Here is a 12,424-nt window from a genome sequence, read left to right on the forward strand (position 1 = left end):
GTCCAAATAAGAAACATATAGAGCAAAGAAGCTTGTCTCACCAATTCCCTCTATTTCCATATTTGTAGATAGGAAGGGACACAAAAATGCTTGATGAGTTATCCAGTACTTAACTACTTATTCTTCCATATCTTTTCAAAATGCCTCAGCACCACCTTGTCTTGCCATCTTGGTCTTATATGTTCCAGAGTTGAATTGGCTATCTCTTTGCAGTTATCATCAATATAATACAATTCCTTCTCATGTCTAAAAGTAGGATAGAAAGAAACCTCAAAGATAACAGTATAGTAGCAGTCTTCCTCTGAATCTTGAAATATTGCAACCTCTACAATTCCTACATTGAAATGAAACACTACAACACTTACTTGTCTTAGACTTAGAAGCTTCAATTAGGAACAAAGTATGCCAGAAAATAGTAAAAAAAAACGTATCATTTCTCTTTACAAATGCACCTAATGGTTCTTTCTTCCTAATTCATATCCAAACTTACATCAAAATAACCTCTGCCTCCACACAATAAGTCAATAACATACCAATGGAGAGGTCACGCTTATGAATGATTAATAAATTTTCTTAGTTTTTGATACTTGGTTGTGCCCATGTTTAGTGGTAAATTGTTAAAAGCTTTTACTTACAGAAAAAAGAAGGAACTATTACCCAATTTTGAACAATACAACAGTGTTAATTCTGCAGCTATAATAAGCCCATGACCTATAGCACAATATTAAACACATCTTTGAATTAAGTAAGATCCACATTCTCTTTTGCTAATAATAATGTATAAGTTCAAACATTGAGTTTTAAGATGATCCATTCAAATTTTAAGGTGTAAATTCCATTTTAAAGAACAAACCACTCAAAAGATAAATATTCCCAAAAAGAAAAAAGAAAAAGAGGGGGGTTAAGTTTAAATTGATTTTTTTTTTTTTTTTGTATAATCAGTGATCTTATTTCTCTCCTGTTAATTTCTCTATTTAAATTTTTCCATCATAGAGAAATTGCAAGTTACAGTGAGATTATAAGAGTAAAGAAATCTATCACAATATAACCACAGAGAAAGTCCCAAACCCATAAATATTGATGATCAATGTTTATAAGCTTTAAAGTGAAGTCTAATGGGAAACAATAAGATCAAAATTGGTTTAATCCTATAAAATGAAATAAAGAAGTCGTATAATCATGTCACTTCAAACAACATAAAATTGTGTAATTCAAATATCACAAACAGAGATAAAAGAAGGAAATATATTTATTAAGAATGCCTATTTTATGCTTGAAATTTATGAAGAAAAATTATTACTTTTTGATGGGAAAGATTCTTCTCTACTTTGAAGTGTGAAAGAATGATTTGCAAGACCATGTCAGTGCTTCTTCTCTCTAACGTTGTCGGCTACTAAGTCATTGATGGAGCAGATGAAGACACCAAGGCTCAGTCTACTAGTAGAAAATCCTGATAGGATCCGTTGATTCCTATTGAAAAAGCATGTGTTCTAAAAATTTTAAGTTAAAAATAGAGATAAAAATGAATAAATGTAAACAATGGGAGATGTTGATAAGAATTCACCATCAGCATCTACTTTGTGTTTTTGGAAATGGTTTGAGGGAGGAGAAGTTTGTATTTTTTTTTTTAAAGAAAATTTGAATGTGAGTTAGTAAAAGGCGTGCATGAAGGAAACATAGAAATACAGTTAGAGGTTATTAATTATACGGAGAACCACATCCTAGCCAAGGTGGTCGAGGAAGATGGTTTTGAATGGAATATAACATGTTCTATGGTTGGCCTGAAGCTAGCCAAAAATCAAAATCTTGGGTACTCTTGTCCCATCTCTCCTCTTTTGTCAATGGGTCGTGGTGTTGTATTGGTGATTTCAATGCAATTCTACATTCATCCGATAAACAAAGCAAGTTCCCACCTCTGTACAAACAGATGGATAAATTTTGTATGGCACTGGACTCTTGCACTTTGGTGGACATGAGATTTCTTGGTTACCCATTTACGTAGAACAATAAAAGGCAAGGGGAAGCAAATACCAGAGAGAGGTTAGACAAGGTTGTGGCTAACGTGAGATGGAGGGAGAAGTTTCCGGCGAGTATGATAACTCATCTCTTTTCCCATGCTTCTGACCATCGTCCATTGGTATTGCAAACCAAATTTGATTGGAGAACTCGAAACATAGGTGCACAAGCTTTTAAGTTTGAAGAAGCTTGGTTATTGTGGGATGAATGTAAGAAGATGGTTAGTGAAGCCTGGACTAAAGTGGGTAGTGCAAACTTGGGCCTTGAAAATACAAAAGAGAATATTGGCTGCTGTGGGGTAGAACTACTAGTGTGGGGTTCATCCAAGACCCATCCTAATGCTGAAGAAATAAAGAGAATTCAAAAAAATATTGAGGAGCTAAGCATTGGGGAACCAACTAAGGAGAACAGAGCAAAATTCTTGACACCAAGTAAGAAACTTGATGATCTGCTACTCAAATAGGAAATTTATTAGGCTCAAAGATCTCAAATCCCTTGGTTGAAACATGGTGATAAAAACACCAAATTTTTTCACTCTAAGGCCTCACAACAACGACGGAGAAATTTTATTCAAGGGATTAGAGATCAACATAATAACTGGGTAGAAGAAATTAATGATATAGCTGGTGTGGCGACTAACTATTTTGAGAATATTTTTAATTCTGGTGTTTTTTAACGGATGGATGAATGTCTTAGTGCAGTTCAACACAAGGTGACCTCAAATATGCAGGAAATTTTGTCCAGTGATTACAGTGCAGACGAAATCAAAGCAGCATTATTCCAAATGGGGCCAATAAAGGCTCCTGGACCTGACGGTATGAATGCTCTCTTTTACCAAAAATTTTGGCATATTGTAGGTGATGATGTGATTGCAACTGTATTGGATTTTTTAAATTCTGGTAATATGGTGCCTAAAATTAATTATACTCATATTGTCTTATCCCGAAAATTAAGTTGCCTGTGAGAATGTCAGACTACAAACCTATCAGTCTCTGTAATGTCATTTACAAATTATTTCAAAAGTCTTGGCTAACAAGTTAAAGTAGATTCTTTCTCAGTTGATATCTCCTACTCAAAGTGCTTTTGTTCTGGGCTGTCTTATTACTGATAATGTGCTTGTCGCAAATGAGACCCTACATGCCATGCACTATAGGAAAATTGGCAAAAAATGATCCTTAGCTTTGAAGTTGGACATTAGCAAGGCCTATGATCAAGTTGACTTGGCTTTTCTAAAGGGCATCATGTACAAGTTGGGCTTTCCTGAAGTGTGGATTGATCGGGTGATGAGTTGTGCATTTACACCCACGTTCTCAGTTTGTATCAATGGTAAAGCATATGACAATATTATCCCATCTAGGGGGCTCCACCAGGGAGACATTTTATCTCCTTACCTGTTTCTTTTATGTGCTGAAGAGTTTACATCTTTGCTAGCTAGAGAAAAAGATGAGGGGCAGCTTCATGGTGTTTCAGTCTGTAGGAGAGCACCAAGTATATCCCACTTATTATTTGCTGATGATTCACTACTGTTTTGCCAGGAAAATCAAGATGAAGTGCAATGCATCACTGAAGTCTTACAATTATATGCAATATCATCTAAGTAGTGCATCAATTTTTAAAAATCTTCTGTTTACTTCAGTAGCAACACAGAGGGAGGGCAAAGAGAAAGGATAAAAAATGATTTGGGTGTGAAGGAGGTGGAAAAGTTTCAATCCTACTTGGGCTTATCCACATTGGTTGGTTGGTCAAAATATCAAACTTTTTCTTTTTTTAAAAGATATAGTTTGGTAAAAGATTTAAGGATGGAAGGGGAAATTACTGTCAAGAGCTTTGAAGGAGGTGTTGATTAAAGCTGTAGCTCAATCAATTCCCTACATATATGATGGGGGGTTTTTTTAGTTACTAGTGAAGCTCTGCAATGAAATTAACACAATGTGTGCAAGGTTTTAGTGGGGTCAAATTGGGAATGAGAGGAAAATTCATTGGAAGAGCTAGAACGTGTTGTCTCAACCTAAGAAGGAAGGGGGGGGGGGGGATGGTTTTTAGAGATTTAAGAAATTTCAACTTAGCAATGCTAGCTATGCAAGGTTGCAGATTGCTACAAGAACAAGGGTCGTTGTTGTATGGATGTTTCAAGGCAAGATACTTTCCTCAATGTAGTTTCTTCGAGACCTCAAATGTCCCAAATAGCTCTTACGTTTGGAAGAGTTTAATGGCAGCTCAACCAGTTCTAAAGAGAGGGTGTTGTTGGAGGGTGGGGGACGACTCTTCCATTCGGGTCACTAAAGATAGGTGGATTCTGAATCACCCTACAAACAAGGTGATCCATCCACCAATAGATGAGGAATGGGAGTGGCGAGTGTCTGAACTCATTGACTGGAGGGTTAATTTATGGGATCGTGAACTTATTGAGTCCAAATTCCATAGAGATGATGCCGAGGCAATTCTTTGCATCCCATTGAGTTGCAAGCTGTATCAGATGTGATTTTCTGGCTCCATACCAAGAACAAGGAGTATTCAGTGAAGTCGGTGTACCGCACTACTAGATTGATATTATGGCAAGACAATGACATGGGCGAGAGTTCGAGGGCTGTGAATGGATGTCCAATATGGGCAAAACCATGGAAACTTCAAATCCCAAATAAGATAAAGGTTTTTGGGTGGAGAGCTTGCTAAGATGCCCTACCAACACGGATGAATCTGGTCCGCTGAAGAATTATTGAAGATGGTAGATGTGAATTTTGTAAACTAGCTCCTAAATCAGTGCTCCACGTGCTGTGGGAATGTGGGGTGGTGTAGGATATATGGGCTGGATGTCCAGGTCGGTTGCAAAAGGGTGTGAGGTGCCAAGCATATTTTATGCAGCTAGTTGAAGAATTGCTAAACAGGTTGTCCAGTGAAGAGCAGGAACTATTCTGGGTTGAAAGCTGGATAATTTGTAATCAAAGGAGTTTAGCACTACATGGAGGAAAATTACAGGACCCAACTCGACTAATTAAATGAGCAGACTACTTGGATGAGTACAAGGAAACGCAGGTACAATTGGCTATACTGACAACCATTGTGTTTGTGCAGGCATGGAGACCACCATTGGATTTGGCCTTCAAACTAAACTTCGATGCAGCTGTGTTCGCCAACACAAATTCGTCAGGCTTCAGTGCCATTATTTGAAATGATAAGGGAGATGTTATGGCCGCTTTGTCTGCTAGAGGACCTTCAGTGGCGAATAGTGAGGAGGCCGAAGTGTTAGTGTGTCAGAAATCTCTTGAGTTTGCAATGGATGCTGGGTTCATGGAGCTGGTGATTGAGGGAGACAATGCTATTGTCATGAAGTCAATTTTATCTCCATGAGCTAACAGGTCTAGACTGGGACATATTTATGAGGATGTTCGCTACTTAGCTGCAGGTCTTAGGGGTATGTCAGTTAGCTGCGTCAAACGTTGTGCTAATTTTGTTGCTCATTCCTTGGCTCGTTATACCAGTCAATTAGATGAGGATACTGTATGGTTGGAAGAATCACCACCGCCAGCCCTTGAGGCATTGTATTTGGATTCTAATCCTCTGAACGAATGAATGATGCTTGCTCTGTTTTCAAAAAAAAAAAAAAAAAAAAAATTGAAGTTTAAATACGGGTTGGAATGACTTAAATGCTTAGACAATTATTAGAATTTGAGCCAAGATGGAATAAGAGGGTTAAAGTTTATTGATTTTGTAATTGATATGAGATATTTCAGCCGTTTCAACCAAAATAGAACAGAGTTAATAACATTGACGCTGACAAGTAGTCAGCTGCAATCAAGCCTCTTTAAAGAGATCTGTGGCCTTGGCAGTCCATTCTTACTTGTCGACGAATTTGGTTCTGTTAAGACTTGATATGTAGTCTGCCAAAAATAAAAATAAAAAGTGGTGTTTATTACACACAAATTATTTTATTTGTGTTTTATATGATTTTACACACATCCTAAGAAACAAATGAAATCATGACTTGCAAAAAAGTTTAACAAAAAAAAAAACTCATGAACAACATGATACAACAATACTAGAGTACAAGGGGTTTGGACCAACTGGGCCTCAACCTAATAACTCTACGTGCACCAAAAATGTAGAAAGTAAACCTTCATTGATGCAAGGACATTGCAACCAAGTCATTTCTAGCCTCATCATTGTTATCCATCTCATCTTCATATCACCATGACAACCCATAATGAAACCATGCAGAATAATAATCCTATACCATTTCAGAATTAAAAATTTCTTTACAAATTCTTGAATATCGTTGTGGAGTTTGCATTGAAACATAAACATTCCTATATGGTTCCATCTGTAGGTCCTTTTGCCATGAAATTCTAATTATTTGGTCCACGGTGGGACCTTAAAGTGAGAGCACAAATTATAATTATTGGATCCATATTAAGAATTTAAGATAACAAAGTAAGACCAGTGAGAAACTGTACTCTCATCACCTTTCATGGTCAGAAGTGAAACATATCAGGTATAATTGAAGACATAAAAATAGAAGATTCAACATATGAAATGACTGATAAAAAATGTCTCTTTTCCCCACCCAAGACTGGATCCTAACCTTTTCTTTTGAATTAATTTTGGCTCATGAAGTTGTATAAGACTCCACTGGTGACACTTTAGGCGAACACAAGAAAGGCTTTGGGGGTATTTGTAAAGAATGAAGAGTTCCTTCTAACATCTCTACCACCTTATTCATGGATGGTCGATCAGTTGGATTTGTCTGAATGCACCATAAACTCACCAGGATCATCTTACTTGATGTCTCTTTTTCCTCTGTGATGACCCCACAATTTCTTCCATCCAAACCTAGTTCAAGATCCTTATAAATCCAATCTGGAAAATATTTTTCGCTGCTGTTAGACACTCCAGCATCAAAATTCTTTCTTCCTCCAACCATTTCAAGAACCAGCATTCCATAACTATAGACATCAGACTTGTGAGAGACTCCTCCAAAGTTCCGACTAAATACTTCTGGGGCAATGTACCCTGCTGTTCCTCTCATGCCAATCATTGATACAATGCTATCTTTTCTTTGGCATAGTTTAGCAAGGCCAAAATCAGAGATTTTTGGGTTGAAATCTTCATCTAAAAGAATATTCTGAGGCTTTATGTCAAAATGCAAAATCCTTGTGCTACAACCTTGATGTAAATACTCTAGTCCACGAGCAATGTCAACTGCAATTTTGTACAATATTTTCCATTCCAAGCAACAATTTGTTGCTAAAGATTCTCGATGATATATGAATTTATCTAGAGATCCATTGGGCATAAATTCATATATTAGAGCTTGCTTGTTCTTTTCATAACTGAAACCTAAAAGAGTGACTATATTAACATGAGAAGTCCTACAAATGCTAGCAACTTCATTAATAAAATCTTCTCCATTGCCTTTGGATTCATTAAGAACTTTTACTGCCACGATCTTACCATCTGGCAGCTTTCCTTTGTATACACTGCTATATCCTCCTTGGCCTAGTTTGTTTATGAATGAGTTGGTCATCTTCTTGATCTCTGCGTAACTATAGTGCTTGGGAGCTAGTGAACCATAATTCAATATAAATGCCTTGACATTTTCATCGTTTTTCCTTGCTGTCCTCCTAAAGATCAATGCCTTAATCAATTGTTCTCTTCTAAGGCAGCATATTATGATACAGACTACTATAGTCCCAAGCACAGCAGCCGTAATGCCTATTGTTAAAGAAAGGAAACTTTGTCATGTGCAACCAATGATAACCCAGTTTTCATCTAACAAATTTTTCATGATTATACTACATACCTATGACAATTTCACGCTTCAGCTTGGAAGATAATCCTATAGTACAAACATAATATCAGCGTGAGTGCATAGGAAGTGATTGTTAATACATAATACTATTAAGTGTCAAGGAAGTAAACCACAAGATTTAACCTGGAAAACAAAGAGAGATTGCAACTCAGACAGCTAGAGGATTGAGTTATATAGAAATAATGGAAGAGGACAAGTACGGACTGCCAACAATATTGGCAAGTTAGTTAGCCTTTTCCAAATACATTTTTTGATCCTTGAAGTCAAATAAATCTTGAACTAACTTGATTGTTCATCAACTTTGTCAATTTTATTTTGAATTGGTTTTAAAATATTAACAGACTAAAATTGTAATTAGTATTTAATATTATTATTATTATATAGAAAAGGTTAGAAATAGCTTATAACACTCATAAACAGAGACGAACATGTTAATTATTCGAATTAAAAAAAAAATCATTGCAACGTGTGTGGGATTATATACTTTATTTAAATGTATTGAAAAGTTAAATCAAGAACATCCAAATAGATAGAGACCAAAAATAGAAAGGGTTGATTAGAATTTTCAAATGGGAATAGGAGAAAATTTCGCACTCTAATGGACTAAATTGATAGACAATTGAGTTCTATCAAGAGCACCCAAATACACAAAACAAAATTCATAGACAGTTGATAATCGGCATTCAGTCAAGGAATAGGTGTATACGTTGAAAATCCAAATCCTAGAAAAGGTTAAGAGTAAACTACATATTTGGTCCCTAACCTTTACACTATATGTCAATGTAGTTCCTAACCTTTCAGATGTGTTCAATTTGGTCCCTAACTTTTTGATATTGCGTCAAAATGGTCCCTAATGTTAAGTGGTGGATGGAGAATGATAACGTGGCTAATGGTCAAAACAAAAAAAAAATAGTTTATTACCACATCAACTGCCACATATACTAACATGTCAACAAAACCTTAAATTAAATTAATTTTTTTTAAACACAATCAGATAAGTGATTAGCATAGCACGTGAGGAAAAATTTAGGATCAAAAAGTTGATTTCTCCATTTATATAATTCACATCTTTCAGCCACACATGTTTTGTACATATAGCTAGCCTCAAATCTCAACCTACCTACAGATAGAAACTCATGGAGATTCTTGTCTTTTTCTTATTTTTTGTGTTGTTTCTGTTGCACTATTTTATGGCTAGCTTAACTATGACAGTAAAAACTAGCATCATCACAGACCAATTAGCTCTTCTTGCTCCCGAAGGCCATATTACCGATGACCCTTACAAAACCTTGGCAAGCAATCGGTCTACCTCTACCTCTGATTGCAACTGGATTGGGATCTCTTGCGGTGCCAAACACCTTTGAGTCACTACCTTGAACCTTTCTCACATGGGTCTTACAGAAACTATTGCTCCACAAACGGAAAACCTATCATTCCTCCCTCATTTATCCTTCTGAAACAACAATTTTCATGGCTCTCCGCCCAACGAGTTGGCTTATTTGGGCTAGTTGGAAGTTGTCAGCTTTGGATTGAACTCCTTTTCTGGAGTGTTACCATCATGGCTTGGGTCCTTACCTAAAATCCCTAATGATTTCTTCTACAGTCGTGAGTTAGGGATTTTGATCCCAAATTTTTCCTCACATGCTGTGTTACTTACTTATCTGATTTTTTTATTTTTAATTTTTTTTAATTTAAGGTTATATTGAATGTTAGTACAGATGGCAGTCAATGTGTCAATAAACTATTTTTTTGTTTTGGCCATTATCCATATCATCATTTTCCATCCATCACTTAACATCATGGACCATTTTGACACAATAACAAAAGGTTAGGGACCAAATTGACACATTTGAAAGGTTAAGGACCATATTGACATATGGCGTAAATGTTAGGAACCAAATATATAGTTGACCCAAAGGTTAATCAGTTTTGTAATCCCAGATTAAGCCTAACACAAAATAACTAACTGTGCTACAGCACTTAAATGCTTCTAGAGGGTCGCTGTCTAAAATGAAATGCTTTAAGAAATGTTATCCCACAACTTGACTTGGCAAGTGCCTAGTGGGCTTTGATCCCACCTAAAAGTAGTTAGATCAAAAATCCTAATCATCCATCAATTTCATATTCTACTGAAGAGTACTATAGAATTAGTCCATCGTTGACCTGAGGAAATAGTTACTTATTCTTGAATTGAAGGAAGCAAATTCTATGTTGCCAGGTTTTATGGACTTGGATGATGTATGATGTTCAAATATAGGGTGGTTGCTATATATGTCGGAAAATAAGATCGGTGTTTTTCCTAAAAGCTTGATCTTAAGTCTCTAGTCTGATGAAAACTATGGTCGCTGCACTTAGGCCAGCTACTGAAGGAAAAAAAAATGGGAGAAGCAGAAGGCAGCTACCAATATAGATGCTAGTAACTGAGCATCTAAACGGCATAGAAAACTAGACAAGAAATGAAATAAGAAGGAATGACAGCAAAAATTCATGCTTACTTGATGATGAAAAAGGTCCATCACACCCGGATACAAAAGTCCCTTGTTGACAGTGGCAAGCAAATGCATTTGTGCTTGGGTCAGAACCACAAAGCCCTCCGGCCCCTACGCATGTTTCACACTGGGGATTTCTTGCATTCCAAGTCAACATGAAGCCGCCATCAATAGCTGCTGTTACTGCATCTTGAGTTGTAGCAATCACAGGCGTTTGTGGCAGAATTGGAACAATGACCCAGTAGCTGCATGCGCCGATTGAGTTACTAATTGAGGATAAATCCGGAGAGTAGATGTTTGGGGAATAGTAATTGAAAAAATTTGTATTGTTTATGGTGCAGTTAAACTGAAGAACGCTAGTACTGATCAGAGATGTAATAGGAACTAAAGGGACAGGGCATTGATAATAGAGTGTCAGGTTCGCATCTGAAGGAGTATAGGAAAATAGGGTGAAATCTATGGTGGTATTAACAAGCACAGAAGGGCAAATCTTTTGCCAGTAATCCGTCCTAGCAAGCCTGAGAGTCTGCAATGTTTTATTGACCTCAAGGACTCTGTAATTGATGTTTGAGATATTGATTTGCGGGGCATCATTGCTGCAATCTAACTGAAAACTTGGGTGACCACAATATTCTGGCCGATTCAATCCCCAAAAAGGATAACTGAGGTCGGTAAAGCCGCTACAATTTAATGGTGCGCTGCAGTTGAGGTATTGCTCATCTTCTGCGCGCAAGGATGTTGGACAATGGATTAAGGTTATGGCTATTATCATCAAGGACAGAGTGATGGCTGGGAAGAGATGGGGATGCATCTTGAGAGAGAGAGAGGATTGAAGAGATATTGCGAGCAGTTGGGCTGAAAAAGAAGATGGTGGAAATGTTATATTTTATATATATATATATATATATTTCTTATCAAACATTATGGTAGAATTAGTGGGCATTAAAAAATGGGAGGGTTAAAAATTTCAAAGAGAAGCTTCTGTTTGGAACCTTACTACTACGGGTCAATTCAGTATTAGGTGACCTAGTCCAGTATATGTTGATAGATCTTAATATTTATAAGCGGTCCCTGCACGATATCTAGATTGCCTACCCAAGTCAGATCTCTCTCTCTCTCTCTCTCTCTCTATATATATATACAAACTTGACCGTAACCATTTTAAGCTAAGTCAAAAATATCAGCCGCCTACAAAGTCAATGTGGATGGAGCGGTGTTTAAATCGCAAAAGACAGCAGGTGTAGGACTGGTGGTTCACGACTCTAATGTTTTGGTTGTAGCAGCTTTGAGTAGAAAAATTAACTCACCGTTTGGAGTGCTGGAGGTGGAGGCAAAGGCTGTTGAAGCTGGAATCAGTTTTGCAAGGGATGTTGGGATTGCTGACTTTACTGTGGAAGGGGACTCCTTGGTGGTGTATAGTTCCTTGAGTGGTCAATCCGATCCTCCTTCCTTTGTGGCAAATGTTATTTCAGGTATACTGGGGTTGTATGGGGTTGGTTCACAGATTGATTTTTCACATATTAGACGACAAGAAAATAGGTCAGCTCATTTGTTAGTAAAATATGCGTTAAGCCTTGACAATTATATAACTTGGATGGAAGAGAATCCTTGCTTTTTAGAGCAAGCTCTTCTCCATGATGTATCTTGTATTTCGTGATTTTAATAAAGTTTGAAGTCTTCCTAAAAAAAAAAAAAAATCCTCGTCATATTACACATACTATGATCAAAGTCAACAAGGTTAGACTCAAATGACTTAAGTTTCATGCTTATTGCTTTTTAATCCTCCTAATAATGTGGTTTAATTCCAAAGGAAACATGAAGTTGGTTGTATTGCTTGATAGGTCTAGGAGGGGAGTATGGCAAAGTAATATGAGGGATTTTGGAGTTTGCTATATGGAAAAACTGGAAGATATAGAGAAAAATAAATAATATGAAGGGAAGAAGTATTCATATTAAATAATAATAATAATAATAATATGAAGGGCGGCCAAACCACCAATAAAAAAAAAAAGGGAGAGTGAAAAAAAGTCAACGGAAAAAAAATAAAAATACAAAGGATATAAGCCACAAGTAAGAATTAGAAGTGTGTTTGAGATCTGCTTATTTTATTAAA

At 36.6% G+C, this 12,424-nt stretch overlaps 1 protein-coding gene across 4 annotated transcripts; it reads right to left on the minus strand.

Moving 5' to 3' along the window:
- Positions 1-5,486: 5,486 nt before the first annotated feature.
- LOC112006616 (LEAF RUST 10 DISEASE-RESISTANCE LOCUS RECEPTOR-LIKE PROTEIN KINASE-like 2.1) lies at positions 5,487-11,194 on the minus strand. 4 transcript variants are annotated; one of them, XM_024038922.2, is made up of 4 exons: positions 10,318-11,194; positions 7,814-7,849; positions 6,596-7,725; positions 5,487-5,598 (listed from the first exon to the last, which is right to left on the minus strand). In XM_024038922.2, the coding sequence occupies exons 1-3, from the start codon at positions 11,120-11,122 to the stop codon at positions 6,620-6,622; spliced, it is 1,947 nt and encodes a 648-aa protein (XP_023894690.1). In that variant the 5' UTR covers positions 11,123-11,194; the 3' UTR covers positions 5,487-5,598; positions 6,596-6,619. The 4 variants fall into 4 exon arrangements, with proteins under 4 accessions (XP_023894690.1, XP_065623243.1, XP_023894689.1 ...); XM_065767171.1 differs by lacking the exon at positions 5,487-5,598 and adding an exon at positions 5,694-5,894; XM_024038921.2 differs by lacking the exon at positions 5,487-5,598 and having other exon boundaries at positions 6,402-7,725.
- Between the last annotated feature and the right edge of the window lie 1,230 nt (positions 11,195-12,424).

This window comes from Quercus suber, unplaced genomic scaffold, assembly GCF_002906115.3.
Source record: "Quercus suber isolate HL8 unplaced genomic scaffold, Cork oak 2.0 scaffold_781, whole genome shotgun sequence".
NCBI lineage: Eukaryota > Viridiplantae > Streptophyta > Magnoliopsida > Fagales > Fagaceae > Quercus > Quercus suber.